The sequence below is a fragment of the Galeopterus variegatus genome, unplaced genomic scaffold, assembly GCF_000696425.1.
Source record: "Galeopterus variegatus unplaced genomic scaffold, G_variegatus-3.0.2 Scaffold458, whole genome shotgun sequence".
Lineage (NCBI taxonomy): Eukaryota > Metazoa > Chordata > Mammalia > Dermoptera > Cynocephalidae > Galeopterus > Galeopterus variegatus.
In genome coordinates this window covers 144,813-165,127 of record NW_007726569.1, presented here as the reverse complement: position 1 = coordinate 165,127, position 20,315 = coordinate 144,813, and the positions used below count along the sequence as shown (strand labels likewise).

Here is a 20,315-nt window from a genome sequence, read left to right as displayed (position 1 = left end):
TCCAAAACAGAACCATTAACTATTGTTCTCCTCCTTTACCTGTTCTTTCCCTGTTCTTCTTACCCATTCTTCTCTGTCGCAGTAAAAAAAAATGGCACTACTGTTTACCCTGTTGCCTAAGCTGGAAACCAGAGAGTCATCTTTCTTCATTCCCAGTATCCAGTTTTTAAGTAAGCCTATCATATCTGTCCATAAAAATATCTCTTATCTGACTCTTTTGCTCCATCTCTGCCCTGGTTGCCATCATTTCTAGCCTACACTTGAAGTAACTTGCCTAACTGCTTTTCCCATTTTGTCTTGTACCATCTTTCTCCCTATTTATTTCCACCCAGCAGCTATGATGATTTTTTTCAAAATATAAATCAATATATATCAATCTCCTGGCTTCCTGTCACCCCCAAAGAAAATCCAGACTCCTTACCCTGACCAGCAAGACCACCCATGTGATATGGCTTCTCACGCATGTATCATACTGCTCTGTTATGCTATGTAACAGCCACACTAGCTGCTTGCTTTCTTAGATAAGTTATTTTATTCCTGCTTCAAGGCTTTTCAGCTCGTTCTCACTCTCTGGTGTGTGCTTCCCAAGGCTGGCTCTTTATCCTTTGAGTTTGGTGTTGCCTCCTCTTGGTCTTTCCTGTCCCCTAATTAGCCTTTTTTTTTTAACCACAATATTCAGTGCTTTCTTTTATACGTAACACAATTTGTAATTATATGTTTGTTTAATTAATTATCTCTGTCCTCCATTAATTTCACGAGGGGAAGGACCATGACTGTATATTTCATGGTACCTTGCAATAGTGGTTACTCACAAAAAAGTATTGAATGAACGAATGGATAAATCAATCTGGTATGCTCTAATAAAATATATTACACATATGATCTGTTTTACTCCACGATAAAAAGAATATAAAAAATAAGGCACAGTACCAGCCTTTAAGGATTTAGAATACATAATATAATGGAAGAATGAAAACTTATACTTTTATAGTCATCTGTGTTTCAGAATTTTAGTTTGGAACTTTTTAAAGTATACATTTAAGGAGCTCATAAAGGAGTTTTCTTACTGTTTAGTCAGATCTTATTAGGTGCTCTCATTTTTGGATCATTTAGTTGTTAGGGCAGGCTTTATCCACAGTGCTAAGCAATTTAATACTTTGTTATTATGAGCCAGAGAACAAAATTGGTCTTAATGGCGATGGTTTACATTGGTAATCACAAAAGCTTTTCAAGAATGGGTTAAAAAGCACATGAAGAACTTGGAGTCAGAAGTATTCTTTAAAAGTAAGAGACTGGGAAGCTATTCAAAAGACAGGGATGATTTGCTTGGATGATTCAGAACCTAGATAAACACGAAGAGAAACAATTGATTTAACAGTCAGTCACTTCATATTTGTAAAGTGGAAAGCCAGTTGTTTTCACTTATTTGCCTATATTTTCAGAAACTTCTATCACTTTAGATACATTTTCCTGCTTCCAAATAACCCATCTATGGGATAAAGGGTAAAGGAGGAAAATCTTGTACTTTCCATCTTATATTCTGTATTAACTCAGATACTAATAAGCAAGAGGTATAGTTTGTAATAGGTTATGAGGTAGAATGATGATTGTTTTCTTCTCTTTCAGAAAATGGGCTATTACACTTAATTAGTATAAAATTACTAATGGGCTTTGCTAAAATTTTGGGCATGTCATTGTTTTTTTCCTACTTCTTTCTCCCTTTAACCCTTTCCCCAGCTTCTTACAGTCCCCCAAAATTTGCTTTCAAATGATCCTTCCTTAGGAAATAGTAATTAAAGAATTATTTATAGAGGATAGAGAAAGGAAGAAAAAGACAGTAGAACCAGTCCTTTATATTCCTTTAAACCAGACAGGCTTACAACTTCCAGATTCTTCTCTAATTTCTCCCAGAAACCATTAAAGCCTAGGTTTAAGTAGCACATAATCACTAATGCTTTCATCTATAATCTGAAACTAAGCTAGTTCAGGGCCAACATGTTGGATTTCCTATAGCTATGAACTCCTTAGGTGTGAACCAAACCAAGCTTTTTTTTTTTTTTTTTTTTTTAAATTAAAAAAGTGAACAAGATTTTGTCATGTTGATTGCTGATTTGCTTTTATAGAAGCAAAGTATTATTTATGTCAGGAAATTGGTAAAGTGTTTTTCACCTGGTACGTTGGTCGCATGAAAATGGATTTTTGATGTAATTTGTGGCAGAACTCTGACAATTGATTCATTCAGGACTTATAACTGCATAGCATGTGGTTTTAAGTTTATTCAATTTGAATTCTAAAATTTGTAATGAAAGCTAACGATAGAAGCTTTGATGTGTATTGTTACATTTGCATGCATGTATCCTGTCAATAGAAAAGGTGTATTAATTATATAATTTCAGCATTTAGATGTTTTACTAAAACTAGATATAGGTTAGAATTTATTGTGGTGATCTTAAAAGTGGTGTCAAAATCATTTCCATGGTAAATAGACTTTTATTTGAAATAAATAGCTGTACTCAGAGTTAACTCTGTTTTCCAAATGTACTCTTAAAACTCAAAAGACTCTGAACGTACACAACTGTAGCAGTCCATTTGGGAAAAGAAATATCAGGATTATAATATCTCTATGTACATAGATATGCTTTAAGAAAAAAATCACACCATAACAATATGAATACTTAATATACTTTTTAAAGTACTAGATGTGTTCCATCCAGTAAATCTCCAGAGTTAGGGAATAAAGATTAAAATGTGAGAAACTGAGATTTTCTTGAAGAATATACACAACATGAATTGTATAGATACAAAAGAAACCCCAGTGTGGGAATTATAAAGAAGAGTTCACTGCCTCCATTCCTTCATAGTTTATCTTCTAGTCAAGCCCCAAGTTCAAGAGATTGGTTACCTTAGGAACTGTCCCTCTAGTCCAATCTGAATGTGGTCCCTTAGGCCTTCTTGGCTGCAAATCAGCCTCTTTCCTTCTTTTTCCCTTCTTCATAAGCATTTATTGGTAAGTCAGTTTTGGTGTAATTGGTATGAGAAGAGTACTGTGTCTGTACACCAAGTGTCCCTGACTTGAACACCATCGTCTGCTGCCCGGCACAGTCATGACTGACCCCACTTTCCTTCTTTTTCCCTTCTTCATAAGCATTTATTGGTAAGTCAGTTTTGGTGTAATTGGTTTGAGAAGAGTACTGTGTCTGTACACCAAGTGGCCCTGACTTGAACACCATCGTCTGCTGCCCGGCACAGTCATGACTGACCCCGATGTGAGGAAGAAGGAGCCACCTCTTCAGCAGCCAGGAGATGCATACCACTCCAACCTGACAATACTATTGTCTGCTGGTGTTTGATAACTTTGCCCTATTGTGTTGAAATTAGGACAGACTTAGTTTCTCATATGATGTTTGTCTTTTAAAAAGTCCATTCTTTCTACCTCCAGCCTCCCTTTAGCTTATGGAGACATGATTGCCCCTCTTTTTGTTACAGTGCTTACACAACTTATTTGTTAAACAACACTATACAAGTTTAGTGCACGTTCATATATTTTTATTCATCTTGTACTGTGCCTATTTTCCTTATTATAATCTATCAACCCATCATATCTTATTTCACACTACATCAGAATAATGTACACTTAACCTAAGATCAGGTTTCAAGGAAGGCAGTATATATGCATGTGTTTGTAAAAGCAGTGTAAAGCAGTGAGTCAGACTGCCTGCGTTCATAATTTAGCTGCACTACTTATTCAGTGTTTGGCTTTGGATAAGTTCCTCAACATTGTTGAGCTTCAGTTATTACAAGAATAGTATATCTAAAGCACTTAGTACAATGTCTGGCACATGATAAGTACCAAATAAATCTTAGTAGTTATATCATTCATAAGATTTTTAAAGAGGTCTGTGACCTACAGCTGTGAAAACCCACTGCTTGACCCACAGTTTTCTCTTTCACTTTGCTCCCCTGTTTCTGTACCCTTAACACTTGTATGAATGTAAATAAAACACTGTTGTCACTTTAGTGTGATATTTCAGTTTAAGTTGAGAGAAAACCATTAGTACCTGGTAGAATGCAGATTTTGATGATACAAGCTAGTGGATCAAGTGACTGACAGGCCCTAGTATAATAATGTACTGTTGGTGAAGTTTTATTCATCTTTTAGTCTTTCAGAAGGAAAAAAAAGAATATTTGCTTTACAAAATATCATTACTGTTGTAGCATCAGAATTTGGAGGTGCAGAGACAGAAGTCCATGTGGAACTAGCTTAGGCAAAATGAAGAATTTAGTGTAATGCTCACGAAATTTCATTAAGGTAAAGGATATATCTAGGCTTCAGGGACTCAAATGCCACCAGAGTATATTTTCTCCGTCTCTGCTTTTCTACATGGTTGTCTTCCTTTTTCAGACCAACTTTTTTTTATATGATCCTATCAGTTCCAAGGTCTCCTCCATTTGCTGCTTGAGACAGTCTGTGTTTCTTTCTTTAGCTGCCGTTGATAAAATTCCAGAAACAAACTATGGACAAGCTTGGGTCTTGTGCCCACGGCAAACCTATGGACAGGGACTGCAGTGATTCCTGTTGGGTCAGATGCTATAGTCCAGGAGGTGAGCTTTCAATTAAAATAGATGCTTGAAATGGTGGAAAGAATATTTTCTTGGAGAAGATGAGTACAGAAGTAAAAGACAGTAGGAAAGGGATGGGGGGCAGATAACAAGAGATAATTCTTACATGGTAACCTGTTTTTGCTTGCTAAATCTTTAAATACTTCAGTTAGCATAAAGTAGGGACACAGTAAGTGTTACTTTAATTTGAAACAGGATTCCTCAGCAAAACTGATTCTAATTTTTATTGTAGTTATGGCCCAGTGTTTGCTGCAAGATCTTCACTTTAACTTTAGATCAGATAAGATTCCTTTCATAGTACTGTTAAGCTCTGACTTGTGTTCTCAGTGGTGATAATTGCTTTTTCCTTGTTGCTTACTAACTTGATATTGGGTGACAGAGGTTAAGCTACAATTTAATATTTAAGCAAAAGCATAAAACCACTATATACTCCTAGTTTTTAATATTAAGCAAGCATTTTTTTGATGGAATAGGCAAGGGTATTTTGTTTGCACATAATAGAACTGCCTAAAAATAATGTTGACTAAAAAGAAACTTTATTAGGCATCATGTGAATGTGTAGCTGGCTGCAAGGAATGTATGGAACCAGGGATTCAGCATCACCAAGGTATCCACCACTCCTAATCCCTGAGTAAATTCTGTTGATTTCTTCTGCAGGATCTCTTCATTGTTTTGTTTTGTTTTGCTTTGCTTTATTTTGTTTCCACAACCACTAATTTAGTTTAGGTTCTGATTACACTACAGGTGAATGTGTAGTGAATAATAGTAATGGGTTCCCACCTACCTCAGTCTCCTTAGCAGACTAAACTTTTCCCTACCTAAGTCGATGTTGAAAATTTTATGTGTGTAATTTTCCCTTACCCTTCCATAGTGTCAGTAACTGCTTGATAGCTACTCTGAAATTGAGTCAAAAGTAGAGTATAACATATTCCTTTAGAAACTAGGTAAAACTAGAGTGAGTAGGTAAAAATTCCAACCCTAACTTTCAGTAATCTATAACTGATCTTTCAGTGATCTATGGCCTTCTGAAATTATATTTCTTTTTTTTTAGTTACTACGATGGTATGTCTGATCTAGTCAGGGTGAACTGATCATCATTCCTGTTTTTATACCTTTGCATTTGTAAGTTCCTCTGATTTGAATGCCTTTTCTCTATCTGTACCATTTCTACAAGGGTACGTCAACAAGTTTATGGAAAAATAGAATTAAAAGATAATGTGAATCTTCATAAACTTTTTGAGGTACCCTCGTGTTACTCTTCTAATTCAAGCTGTTCTCCAAATGCACAGTGATCAAGCCACTATTGACTCTCTTTTCTCTGCTTAATCAGTATTGGAGGTGTTGCTGAATTTTTCTTTGAGAAATGAATTTTTATAAAGTGAGTCATACTTCTCATCTGTGTATCCAAGAGGGAGAAATCTTATCTAACTATGGATATCAGATACTCTACATTCTTGATAGTGGTTTTAAACACACACGTCTTTCCATGCAGTTAGTATGTCACTTACCCTTTGGACAGATCACTGAGGTAGATATGATTTGTTAGTGATAAGCTTTATTAAAGGTAATGTTCAAGTTTTATTACCTCCCGCTGGAAAGGCTGATTTGCAGGTATCTTACACCTGCGAGATTAGTGCCTCTCAAGGTGGTCTCACACCAGTAGCATCAGCAATTGCATCTGCATCACCTAAGACTTTTTAAAAATGCAGATTCTCAGGCCCCACTTAAGACCTACTAGGTCAGAAACTCTGTGGTGAGGCCCAGCAACCTGTTTTATTAAGCTCTTAAGGTGATTCTTATTCTCTTGAATAAGACAGACCCAACAGTAAAGAGCCTGAGCGCATTTATTTGATTGTTAATCTGCCTCTTAGAGTAGACTAAGTACCATGGTCTAGTCAGAAGATGAGTTCAGAATAGAGTACTGCCATTTAATTAGCTGTTTGGTCTCCAAAGTATTGATGAACTCAGTTTTAGAAATTAGAAGTAGTAGTAGCATATGTTTAGATAGTTTTGAAGATGCGCTAAATGTAAAAAAGCTCTTTATGCATTCTTAAGGCCCATGTAAACGTTGGTTAAATGTTAGGCTAACATGCTTTTTTCTTGTTTGGCCCTTCCTTACTCATAGTAGTAACTTTAGTGAAGTCATAGTAATGACTTCAGTTGCTAAACCTGTTTTAATTTGGGCACAGGATGTAAACTTTAGGAAAGTTATATGAGCTGGGATTTAGAAGTCTCGTCTCTACCATTATGTGATGTTTCTCTCTGCAGGATTTCCTTATTTGCAAATAAGTGTATCGAACACTCCAATCTGGTACTTGTAAGGATCTGATGAGATTGTGTAATGTTTGACTGTGCTTGCTTTCTTAAGAGAAAATAAGGCAATGAAATCAAAGTACCAATCACAAATGCTTCCCACATAGAAGACACTTTATGGCAGCTATTTGTTATTCTTGTGTACAAAACTAGCCTTTTCTATATCTTTCTGTTATTCTACTTTTATGTTTTAGTTTTAGTTCTTAAGTATCTGCCTTCTAATTCCCGTATTTCAGTGTCTTGTACAATGTCTGTAGTACAAGGACCAGATCTGCATGGAACAAATCCTTGACACTTCAAGCATTGTTTGTGTTGTACTTTGAGAACCACGATGTAAGAGCTGTCAGTTAAGTATGCCAGCTGTTTTTCAGCTGGAGTAGCAATACGTTGTCCCTCATACAGTTACCTCTTTTCAGGTTGTAGCTTGTGCAAATTATTAGGGCTCTGAGAACTGATCTGTCTTTCAAAAACAGATTCACAAACTGATTTATAACCAGAATATCCATTTACAATGTAAAATAGAACTGTTGAATGTCATTTTCTCTCTTATTTCTCCCTATAAGAAAATCTTATAATCATTATATTGCTTCTTGAACATGGATTCTGAGTGATGGGGGTTAACTGTATGTTCTAAGCGGTAGTGTCATCAGGTTATCTTATCCAGTCTGATGTACCCCTCTCCACTGTAGCAGTGTGTTCAACACATGAGCTAGACTTATTTCTGTCTGTGAATAAAGCGATGACTGCTGGGGAAATAAAAAACATTTCTTATTCATGAATACTATTTTTCTAGGTTCTAAAATGGCTGACTACTCTTTTTCTTCAGAGTGTGTGTTCGTGTTGTATGGTGTGCTTGTATATGTGTTCAAATGATTTGGGTTAAATATTCTTTTTATTATCAGAACTCTGTCATGTTTCCCTGATACTTTACATCACATGATTATTGATTAGAGTGAGTGCCTTCTACAGAAAGCTGGTTTCATTTTACTGCGTATGGATATTTTTTCATCCAGAGGGTATGTTTTTTGGGGGGATTGAGGGAGGTCCCTGGCTGAGGCATCTTGGTGTACAGATAAAAGTATGGACTTTTGGAGTTAGACTGTTTAAATCTGGCTCTTCTCCCTGTAACCTGTGTGATCTTTGAGAAAATTGCTTAATTGTTCAGCCTCCATTTCCTCATCTTTGAAATGAAGATAATGTAACAATTCTGTAAGACAAATGGTAAGGATTGCATGAGATAATTTTATATGTAAGTGGAGATAACCATAGAAAAGAATATATGGTAAACAGAATTTATTATCATTTCTGTGTATCGTTGCTGTTTTTCTTTTAGTGTGTTTGGGTTGGGCTATGGATTTTATTTTTTCTTTCTCATTTTAACTTAGTTTTCAGTCTGTTTTCTAATTATTCTATTTCTCCATACACAAATTAAGTGTGGTACTCTTATTATGTATGAATTTCATATATTGTGTTAAAATTGTAAAAATAAAATTGTTTTAGACCACTGTTTAGTTTTTATCGTTCTAAAAGATTTTGTTGTTAGCAATTAGAATTGGTTAGTTCTATAAAAATACTTAAAAGACTGGGTTATTCCGAGGTTTCAGTAATTTTTTTACTTTTTATGATTTGAGAATTCTTGATACAGTTCTAAGAGTATTCTTCTGTATATAATGAGTACTCTATAGATTTGTGAACTATAATCTAGAATATGAAATACCACTGATTCAGAAATTAACTTTTATTTTTGTCTGTTTAGGAAGGTGACATGCCAATTCATGAACTTCTCAGCCTTTATGGTTATGATAGTACTGTTCGACTACCTGAAGAAGATGAGGAAGAAGAAGAAGAGGAAGAAGAAGGTGAAGATGATGAGGATGCTGATAATGATGACAACAGTGGCTGTAGTGGGGAAAATAAAGTAAGGGTCTATACATATATGTTTAAGATTATAATCTTTATTGTTGAGGTTGTAATTTCTTGATATATTCATTTTACTTATGTTTTATAATCTTTACTCTTTCTGATTTTACAAGTAATGCACTTCATTGTTAAAAATTAAGATGTTAGGGCCGAGCCCGTGGTGCACTCGGGAGAGTGCGACGCTGGGAGTGCAGCAGCGCTCCCTCCGCGGGTTCGGATCCTATATAGGGATGACCAGTGTGCTCACAGCGCTCACTGGCTGAGCGCAGTGCGGCCGGTCTCAAAAAGGACAAAAAAAAAAATTAAGATGTTAGAGAAATATGTAATATAAAAGTTGGAAATCCCCTGTAATCTATTCCTGGGAGGTAACAGTTTATAGTCTATGTCATTCTTTTCAGTGCTTATTCTAGATTATTTATCCCAAGTTTTTAGAAAATGCTATTTATTGCTTTTTAAATAATAAAGGCTAATTGGCAGTTCTGTATTTATTTTTCTTGTCTTAATTTGAAATAATTTTAGATACACAGAAGAGGTTCAGAGATAGTATAGAAAATTCCTGTATACTAATAACCCCACTTCCCCTAATGTTAACATCTTATGTACCCATGGTATAATTATCAAAACTAAGAATTCAGCACTGGTACAGTATTAAACTATGGACATTTCACTAGTTTTTCCCACTAATGTCCTTTTTTCCTGTTCCAGGAGCCAACCCAGTATACCACATTGCATTTAGTATATTCATTTTAGTTTTCTAGTTGTATTTAAAACGAAATTTGAACACCATCGTCTTTCATTTGCAACAGTTTTCTTTACATCTTAAAGAAATTTAATTTATTATTTCACAGGAAGAGAATATAAAGGATTCATCGGGTCAAGAGGATGAAACTCAGTCTTCCAATGGTGATCCATCACAATCTGTTGCTTCTCAAGATGCCCAGGAAATAATCCGCCCACGTCGATGTAAATATTTTGATACAAGTAAGTGTCACTGGTTCGGTGTAGTTTGATTTACTATTTTATGTATTACCTAAAACCCTAATTTTTTTCCACTGGTGTTTTTGTATTTATTTACTCTGAGATCTCTTTCAACAGTAAATGGATTTTATTGTAGGTTATTAGTTCAGCATGCTGGGGGGCCATTTTGGCAGTGAATATGCTACAATAATTGTGTTACTTATTACTTGACTTTGGGTGTGTTTCCTTTTTTTTGTTCCCTATTGGTATTTAAATGTTTGTTTTATGGTCATCATTTTTATTTCTTGTCGTTTTTCCATTACTACATTTTCTTCATTTTCTGCTTTCTTTGCCTCTTAGCCTTTTTTAGGTATATTCATAAGCATTGTTTTCTCTTACTAGAGGCTCCCAGGTCTAAAGAAATGGTTGACTCTTGAGGTAGGAATATATTAAAATAGAAGGAACTCCCCAAATTTTTCTAGAGTTATTGTCTAATTAAAGATGGCCAGTAGTTAAAGCAACATTTAATGTATGTATTTTAAATATTTGCATGTTTCACACGCTCCATCATGTTTTATTCTAAGTATGAATTATTTTTTTAGAAGACAGCTCTTTGGTAAAAACAAGTCATTACCAGTGTTAGCAGTTTTAATTTGTGATCTAAATTTCTTATACTTTAAAAGGAAGAGAAACACTTGAAGAAAAATAATGTTTCATGAAATTTAGTAAGGTAATAACTGATTGAACATAGCTACTGCTATATATAATGATTTGTTACTCATTTGATTTAAGAGTGACTAGTACTTCTAATAATAATTTTTGCATAATAAAAATAATTGTGAGTTTGATCAAAGATCTAGTCCAAGTGAAAAGTGTGTTACTTGTAAGGAGAGATTAGTTACTGAAATAATTGTGGTAATTTTAAGTTTGGGGAAAATGTGTTGGTGTTTTTCCCTTTAGTTGAATGAAGAGCAGATCCATTCCTAAAGTTTGCTTAAATGTGAGGTGCTGATTACTACATTTCTTGAAACAATATTTTTTTTCATACTTCTAATCTGGTATTTCAGTTGTGATGTATGTGTGGAGGCTATACATATACAACCTATCTTAGCTTTTCCATAGGTAGAATTAGTGAGGAAAATAAAGTAAGTTTACATATATATATGCTTAAGATTGTGGTCTTTATTCTTGCTGAAGTTATAATTTCTGAATATGTTAATTTTGATTACCTATTTTTATAATCTTTACTCTTTCTGATTTTAGAAGTAATACATGTAAATGTTAAACATTAAGTTGTTATAGAAATATGTGATATAAAAATTGAAAATCCCCTGTAATTCACTCCTGAGAGTTAATGGTTTAGTCTGTCATTCTTTTCAGTGCTTATTCTAAATAATATGTACCAACTTCTTTTTTTTTTTTTTTCCTTTTTTTACTGACCGGTAACGGGATCGCAACCCTCGGTGTCGCGCCCGTACCGGGGACCGGCAACGGGATCGCAACCCTCGGTGTTGCGCCCGCACCGCGCTCAGCCAGTGAGCGGGAACCGGTCTCCACATGGGATCCGAACCCTCGGCGGGAGCGCCGCTGCGCTCCCAAGCAGTGCACTCTCCAGTGCGCCACTGGGCCGGCCCAATATGTACCAACTTCTAAAAAATTCTTTTGCTTTTATTTCTGTATGTAATGTTCTTTTAAACTTCGTGTGTCATTTTAGATTTTAGAGGCACTAACAATCTAATAGTTTTCAGACTTCCCACCCCGTTATGTAATACAGTCTTATTCCAAAGTGTAAACAAACAATAGCTTGAGTTCTCTGAATAAAATGGAGATTGGAGAGAAGGGAGGTCTTTATATATACCCTCCCTTCACATGCTCCTCCTGAAGTGATGCTACAAAATTCCCAGTATTCCAAGGAGCACTATTTGGAAATCAGTGTTTTGTCTAAGCCCTCATTTTATAAGTGAAGAAATCGAGATCATGTAACTTATTCTGTCACCAGGCTGTTGGTGGCAGAATAAGGATTAGAAACAAGTCTAAAATGTTTCTATATCATTTTTTTCCCTTGAAGTTTTTGTAGGAAATCATTTCATGAGAATATAATTCTTCGTGTGTAATTATTCTTTTATTAACTGTGTATATTGATAAAGTTAATGTAAGCCCTTTTGTGACATTTAAGTACTTAGTAAATTTTGAAATTTCCCCTTAATACAGGTGAGAGATATATTTATCTTTTTATAAAATAAAATGATGGCATGGAAATAATTGGATTTTGTTGAGTGAGTCAAACCAAGATTAGAAATTCAAATTTCTGACCTAGTCCTGAACTAGTGCTCAATTAGACTTTTGTTGTCCAAGAATGGTTTTTTGTTTATTGGTTTTTGTTTTGTTTTTGTTTTTGTGATAGGGTATTGATCATTTGATTAGAAATATCTTGGCCTAACTCAACCAGATACCTTTGGGAATGTCCAAGTATTTGATGGTAGACGTGAAAACAATATACAGTTATAGATATTGGCAGGATAAGCAATCATTTTATAGTACTGTTGTCTTATTTATTCCAGATAGTGAAATAGAAGAAGAATCCGAAGAAGATGAAGATTATATTCCATCAGAAGACTGGAAAAAGGTAGGTTAGAACCATATTTTTCCAAAACTTAGATAAGTTAATGTAAAAAAAAAATCCAAGTATAATTATTCTTTTACTAATTATGTATATTGATAAAAGTTAATGTAAGCCCTTTTGTGACATTTAAGCATTTGGTAAATGTTTTAATTCCTCCCTAATATTCCAGGTAAGAGATATATTTATCTTTTTCTAAAATAAAGTGACAGTTTGGAAAGAATTGGACTATATTAAGCAATCCAGTACTCAAACCAAGATTAGAAATCCAGATTTTTGATCTAGTCCTGAACTAGTTCTGAATGAGACTTTTGTTGCCCTCTAAAGAATATCACATGTGATTTTTTATTTTGGAAAGCAGTTGCAGAGGCTCTGACATTTGTTAAGTAAATTTTGTTTATTGTTTAAATTGCAAGTTTTTCATCCCAAATTTCTTTATAAAGGGAAAACTATTAGAACAGTTGAGTTTCATGTTGATATTTATAACTGGTAAGCATATTTGTGAAAAGACAGATTTGGCCTTTCTATAACTACACTTAATTCAATAAGTAGGGCTGGCCAGTTAGATCAGTTGGTTCAAGCGTGGTGTTAATAACACCAGGGTCAAGGGTTCAGATACCTGAAACAGCCAGCTGCCAAAAAAAAGAAAAAAATTAAATAAGTTAATTTCTAAGTTGAATCTAAAGATAATATATTGACAGTAGTTTTCCAATTATAAAATTATATAGTGTTGTATCATACAGTTAAATTGAAGAATTAATTGTAAGTTTTTGCAAAGGAGTTGCCCTCTTAGGAATATCTAGCAAAATGTTATGTAGAATTGATTAAAACAAATTACATTTTTTTATTTCTTCATATAGAAGAAATGATGTAGGTCTCACTTTAAATTTAGTGCGTAACAATTATTGCTTTGGAGCGGTATAGCCCAAAACACCGAATTGAGTGGACTTTTTATACTTCTGAAGTCAAGATTGTTTGTTTAATTAGTTAATACTTTTGAGCCTTCTTCATGGTTTTTTATTTGTTGTTTTTGTTAGTTGGTTTAAAGTGGTCTGCGTTAGGATGCCCAAGGCAAACTTAAAAAAGAGCTGACCCTCTTGCTGATTAAAATAAGGGAACATCTCATATCTAAAGTTTATCTGTTAGGAAGAATGAAATATTCATATGAACTTGGACTGGACTACCTAAGGATTCCAAGCTTCAGCCAAAATTTATCTATTTTTGGGTTTCCAAAGGGATGTTTCTCATAGATAAGCAGTGTGCCCCCTAGCAAAGGTATAGAGAAGCCATATAATTTTTAATAATTAGTGACTGGAGTCTAGAGTTGGGGAGACATAGTTTTCTGCATTCAGTGACTGAATAACTTGTTTACATAGCTATTAAGAGACAGGAGGTGCATTTCTCCAGAAGCTTATGTTTTTGCTGCAGAAGTGGAGGGATGTTCCTTGAAAGAAGTAATATAAGTACTGCTGACCCTTGAACAGTGTGGGGGTTTGGGATGCCAACTCCTGTGCACTTGAAATTTGCATATAACTTTTGACTCCCCCAAAAATGTACTAATAGCCTACTGTGAACCAGAATCCTTACTGATATACAATTAACATATATTAACACATAATTTGTATATTATATGTATTATATACTGTATGCTTAAAATAAAGTAAGCTACAGAAAAGAAAATATTAAAAAAATAAAAAATATTAAAATTATAAGGAAGAGAAAAATTTTTAGTATATTTGTTGAAAAAAATTTGCATGTAAGTGGACCCACGTAGTTCAAATTCATGTTGTTCAAGGGTCAGCTGCATAACATAAGTAAATGCATTATTAAATGTTAAATTGAATGAAGCCAACACAAAGCTATAGTAGTTAGAAGAAAGAGACATAAACGTGGGTTAGAATGGTAAGGAATAATTAGCCCAGTGTGTAGTACGTGTTACTTAATTTGAGAGATGGGACTGAAGACAGAAAACAAGAATCACAAAAGTTACTTACTCTTTATGTGACCTGTTTGGGCAAGTGTTCTTTAATCCAGTTTTTAATCTGATTCCTACACCATACAGAAAAAGATGAAAAGAACTAGAAAACTTGGGAATCCTATTAAATTGCTATTTTCTACGATAATCCAAATTTATATATCTTTTTCTCCAGCATACATCGTCTTCATATCTGTAATGTCCAGTAGATTATTTGATTAAGCATTCAGCACTTTTTTTTTTTTTTTTAATGAATGAACAAAAGCTCAGAGGAAGGAGAGAACATGGGGGAGGTGAAACCTTCATTTCTGGGAAGTATTAGTCTCTTCCTCAGGAAAACTTAAGTAAAGCAGCCCACAGTAACTCCAGATTGTTTTCTTTCATTGTGATTTCATTGTAGTAAATCATTGTCAAGATTTAGAGATTCACTTTTTTTAAGGCTTATAAGATAAAATTGGATTTTTATAGAAACTAGGGTAGGGGAAATAGTGTTGAAGTCAAGCCTGAATTTAAGTTATAGTTTTAGAACTTACTAATTATGTGTTTCTGAGGAAGTTGCTTTTTCTGAGCTTCATCTGTTCACATATAATATGGGAACAACAATGTCAGCCTTATGGGGCTTGGTGAATACGAAATGAAAATTATATATTAGATACCTAGCACGTAATGATTCTAAGTGAATTTCCCTTTCCTTCCCTACACTACAGAACAAATTAGGAGGTGAAAAGAAGTGTTTTGAACTTAATTGGAAAAAGGAAGTTTCTTATCTTTATGCTGGTTCAGAAGTTCTCAATCATGGCTTCATGTTAGAATCACCTGGAGAACTTTTAAATACTCATTATCAAGGCCTTCATCTGTAGATTCTAAATTGGTCTGGAATAGGTCCAGGCATTGATATTTTTAGAAGCACCCCAGCCAGGGTTGAATATCTATTCTTTGGTAGGCAAAGGTGAGTAGTGTAAAAAGAGGCACAAGGAGTAACAATAGAGGACTCTTTATAGTGGAAGACATAAAGAGAATTCCTATATAAAGTGAAGAAAACTTGTATGTGATATTTTTTTTAGAAAACCCATCATGAGAAAGACTGGTTTTTCTGTACAGCAATAACTTTATTACATACAGCTTATCTTTAAAGTTATAGTAGATAAAATCATATCCTAACATCAGTGGGGTAACAATAACAGGAGAGAGGAACTTTTCAAATCCTGAGTTATCTAAACTTCCTAGACCATGATTTTATACTGTTTTGCTCAAGTCTTCATTTTGAAAATGCCAGTAAATTTGTTCTTAACATTTAGCCACCAGACAAAAGGGTCTGGTGTAATCTTGGTCCCCATGTGTTGTGAAATTTCATCGGTGGTGGTTTCCAGTTGCCTTTCTGAAGAGTCAGTTTCACTTAATCTGTGATTTGACGATATAGATTTGATTACCAGATTTCCTTCAGTTTCACTTAATCTGTGATTTGACGATAATTAGATTTTATGTTTGAGGAAGTGTTACTTTTCATTTTGTATTATTTTAATGAAAGTCAAGCAGTAACTTGCTTATCCTTCTGGCCCCTATTGAGCTTTTTATTTCCCTTACCTTAAAGCTCTGCTTCTCAGACTTAAGCGTGTGTTAGAATCACCTAGAGAGCTTGTTAAGATACTAATTACTGAGTCCTACCCCCAGAGTTTCTGATTCAGTAGGTCGGTAGTGGGACCTGAGCATTTGCATTTCTAACAACTTCCCAGGTGACACTGATGATGCTGATTCAGGGACCATATTTTGAGACCACTGTCTTAGTGTACATTCTCTGAATTTGACTTTATTTTTCAGGACGTTTTGTAGTTATCTTATTAATTGAATTATCACAGTTCACTTTTTTTTCCCATATTTTGAAGTAAAGTTTTGTATTCATTGTCTACATTGCATTTCACCCCATTATTATTACTAATATTTTCATCCAATCATACCCAAACTCTTATCTATTATTAAGTCATTCATCCTCACAATAGTCCTCTGAGGTAGCTAATTGGTTGTATCTGTATTTTATGACAGAAAAACCAGGAAATGTTTACCAAGAAGATGGTGAAGCTAGAAAATGGGTATAAAATCTTTGTTACTAGATCTTACTAATGTTTTATGATATTTTTAAAACAGGAGATTATGGTGGGCTCCATGTTTCAAGCAGAGATTCCAGTTGGCATTTGTAGATACAGAGAAAATGAAAAAGGTAGGTTATTCGTAAAGTTACATAGCTGGATTTATGCCTTTGAAGTAATGAACTGTTACTTTGTATGTAAGTGTGATAAGAACATGACAGGTTCCTAAGTAACACAATTGGTTTATGAAAGAGAACTCTGCCTTATTTCTGTAAGAAGAAATATGTTTACTCTTTCTCCAGTTTTGTCCATAGAAACCTAGCAAAAGCAACAAAAAGTGAATGCTTTTGTTTTTAAGTAACTTGAAACATCCCAATCATTTGTTCCTTTTTCCCCGCTATTTTAGATGTTTTGAACTTTTACCCTTTTCTGACCATTATAATTTAGTTGTTAAAAGCAGATTATTTTATGTCAATGAAACACAGATTTAAAAACAAAATAGAGAGTAAACATCTATTTAAAAAGCTTATTAGCTTCTGAAACTTTGAATATTACTTACTAAAATGGAGTACTTTGACACTTGTGTTTTCAAAATAATTTGGGAATATAACATGTATTCTTAAATTTCACATGATTTTTTTAATCATTTTATCTAAAAATATTAAAATAAGTCATACTTTCAATAACATGAAATACTTGAGGATTTTTTTTTAGAGGAGCCTATTTCAGATTATTCCTTTGAGTGGGTTCCAGAAAGAATGCTTATGTATGTGTGTTTTTAATGAGTTTATGTGCAGTGTGACATCACTCAGAGCTAGAGATCTTTCTTCATTTCTTTTCTTTGTTTTCTTCTCCACATTTTAATGTTACTTATGCAGAGCCCTTTGGCGTTGTAGAAGTCTTTTGTTGTTTGTTTTCTTTTTAGCATTCCCTCCAAAAACTTACTTTATAATCTAAGTGTGCACTTTCTCTCAGGGCAAGCAGCAGGTCAGAAGCAGTCCAGGGAACACCACAGGCCAGTACATTTTTGTGACAGCAAAAATATTTTAACACATATTTAAAAAAATTTTAAATGTTTAACAGCTTGCACTCACTTTTCAAGTTAATTTCTGTAATATCTCTATAACATTAAAGGTATCAATATGGAATGACCTTGTTATATATTGAAATTCTGTATATATGTTCTGTGAACATATTGTAATTGTGTGCAAAAACAAATCCATTGGCTTTTGTATTTATCTTTATAATTGAAATTTAAATATTATACTTATATAATGGTGAACACATGTTCACCATTGAGTTCTTCTACAAATAAATGACATTTGTTCCTTTTTAATTAAACTTCTTTTAAATTTTGGCTGTGAAATATAGTAGTACCTGTCTTTGAAATTTTCGTATATAGGGGCCGGCCCGGTGGCGCACTGCTACAGTGCGCCGCTTGGGAAGCGCCGCGGCGGCGCTCCCGCCGAGGATTCGGATCCCACATACAGACCGGTTCCCGCTCACTGGCTGAGCGAGGTGCGGGCGCAATGCCGAGTGTTGCAATCCCATTGCCGGTCCCGGTCCAGTACGGGTGCGACACTGAGGGTTGCGATCCGTTGCCGGTCACGAAAAAAGACAAAAAAAAAAAAAGAAAAGAAATTTTCGTATATAGTAGATGGGTAGGAAACACTTCTCAGTTTTATGAATATTTCCTCAGCAAATGAATATTACTGCTGAAAGTAATTTTAATTATCTCTTAATGCTCGTATTTTTTCTTTTATATTCATGTTTGTATTACCAAGTGTCACAGTATATAAGTGATCACAATCTAATTTTTAATGTTTTTAATTCTGGCTTAATGTTTTCAATTTTAATATGATTTTAGAAAGCAGTTATAGGTAGTTTTTTTCAGGAAGCAGTATGATTTATGAAGCTTTATTGAGAATTTAAGCATGTTAGATTGTGTAGGGAGGATCGGATTAGACTTAGCAGAGTGACATTGCTTTGGAGGGGTCACTGTGGTACAGGGCCTTTCCTCAGCCTCACAGTTCTAGAAATTCAAACTTTTGTCAGGATGCCCAAAATTTATCTTTACTTAGGGTACCTTGTGTACAGAAACCAAACTCATGAAACTGTTATGTAAGCCATATTGTTAGAAAATAAATCTTGTTAAAGGAATAATGGTGATTAGTGCATTCTTATGGAAAAAATTTCACAGGGTATTTTTTATTGGTTTGGTGAGCAAAAGTGCCGTAAAACTAAGATATCTTGATCTTTATTGGAGGGATAATTTGACAGATGGATCAGAATTCTCCTTTTCATTGATATATGGAAACATCCTTACTAAGTATCCTGGAGGGACATTGACAAAATTTTTTCTCTGCCACCTTTTTTTTTTTTTTTTAACTGGGCTCTGTGCAGATTATATATTTCTCATTGGTTATCACTCCTACTTCAAATAATTGAAAAAGATTTGTTAGTTACAGTCAAGCTCCTTTGAACCTCTGTCTCTCTTGGTTATTAAAAACTCTCCTTAGCCATATACATTTATTAACATTTTCTGAAATTCATATAAATTATCACATACTTAACACATTGTATTATATATTCATCTTTATATTCTTAATACTAATTAGATCTATCTTTGTCAAATAGGTACTTATTAACTCAGGCGCCAAATGTTTACTAGGTGGTTACAGAAGAGTGTTAACAGAACTAATGTGGAGTCAGTGAATTTGGATCATTACATAGGCATTTGGCCTTGCATTAAACTTTTTCTCCTCATCGATAAAATAATAATAATAGGGTTTACAGAGCTGTTATGAGGATTACATGTGGTATTTTTATGTATAGCACTTAGTAGGATAGTGTCTGGTACACAGTGCTTAATAAGTGACATTAATATTCAATAGATGCTTAATCTTGTCTATTTAGGTTTTATTGATCAAATTTTCAGAAAAAAATCAGTTGATGCCCTTTTGCTTGCAGGACCCAATACAGTTAGCTTAAGGAAAAAAGAGTTTACTGGATTGCTTTACTGGAGAGATCTGTATTGGTCTGGATTCAAATATGCGGGTACTTCAAAAAGTTCATGGACAGATTCATATTATCTTCTTTTTGTTGTTGTTGTTCTTTTTGTGTGTGTGTGTGACCGGTAAGGGGATCTTAACCCTTGTCTTGGTGTCATCTGCACCACCCTCAGCCAGTGAGTGCACCAGCCATCCCTATATAGGATCTGAACCCGCGGCGGGAGTGCCTCTGCGCTCCCAGCGCCGCACTCTCCCAAGTGAGCCACAGGGTCAGCCCTCATATTATCTTCTAATACTGTTTTTCCATGATCTTTTTGAAGTAGTACTCTTGTGTAACTATATTCAGGGACTCTTTTAGGATATCAAATGTTCCTTCCTTCTCTCTTTCCTTTATTGTCAGACAATTTTAGATGGATACTGAGAGCTCTTGGCTTGTGCTTTACACTGTCCTTATAGCTAAAGAACCAACCAATATGATTTCCCCATTTCCCAGAGCTCCAGCAAAAGTCCTGAAAAGAGCCCCTATTGACTGAGCTTGTGTCACATACCCAGCTAGAAGTAATTACTGTGACCAGATAGATGAGTGAGTACTGTGGCTTGCCCTGGGTCATTTATCTATTCCTGGGACTCCAGTGGGTACTGGCAGTCCCATCCAGACCATATGAGAAAGGGCTTACTTCCCATGGAGATGTGGGGCAGATGTAAAGCATTGTACTTCTTTCTAAGGTGATTTTGAAAGTTATGCATGTGTTTTATTGTTTTTCCCATGTACTAAACTGAGTAAACACTGGTTTTGTTGTAAGACTAGATAAGGA

At 34.5% G+C, this 20,315-nt stretch overlaps 1 protein-coding gene across 6 annotated transcripts in view; it reads left to right on the top strand.

Moving 5' to 3' along the window:
- Positions 1 to 20,315, top strand: part of MIER1 (mesoderm induction early response 1, transcriptional regulator) — a 59,453-nt gene that overhangs the window by 20,562 nt on the left and 18,576 nt on the right. For 5 of the 6 annotated variants that reach the window (XM_008569004.1, XM_008569007.1, XM_008569008.1 and 2 more), the window contains 4 exons: positions 8,690 to 8,851; positions 9,702 to 9,834; positions 12,372 to 12,436; positions 16,548 to 16,620. In XM_008569004.1, coding sequence (XP_008567226.1) covers positions 8,690 to 8,851; positions 9,702 to 9,834; positions 12,372 to 12,436; positions 16,548 to 16,620 — 433 coding nt within the window. Of the gene's footprint in view, positions 1 to 4,540; positions 4,603 to 8,689; positions 8,852 to 9,701; positions 9,835 to 12,371; positions 12,437 to 16,547; positions 16,621 to 20,315 lie in introns of those variants that run through there. The other variant, XM_008569006.1, reaches the window with a different exon arrangement.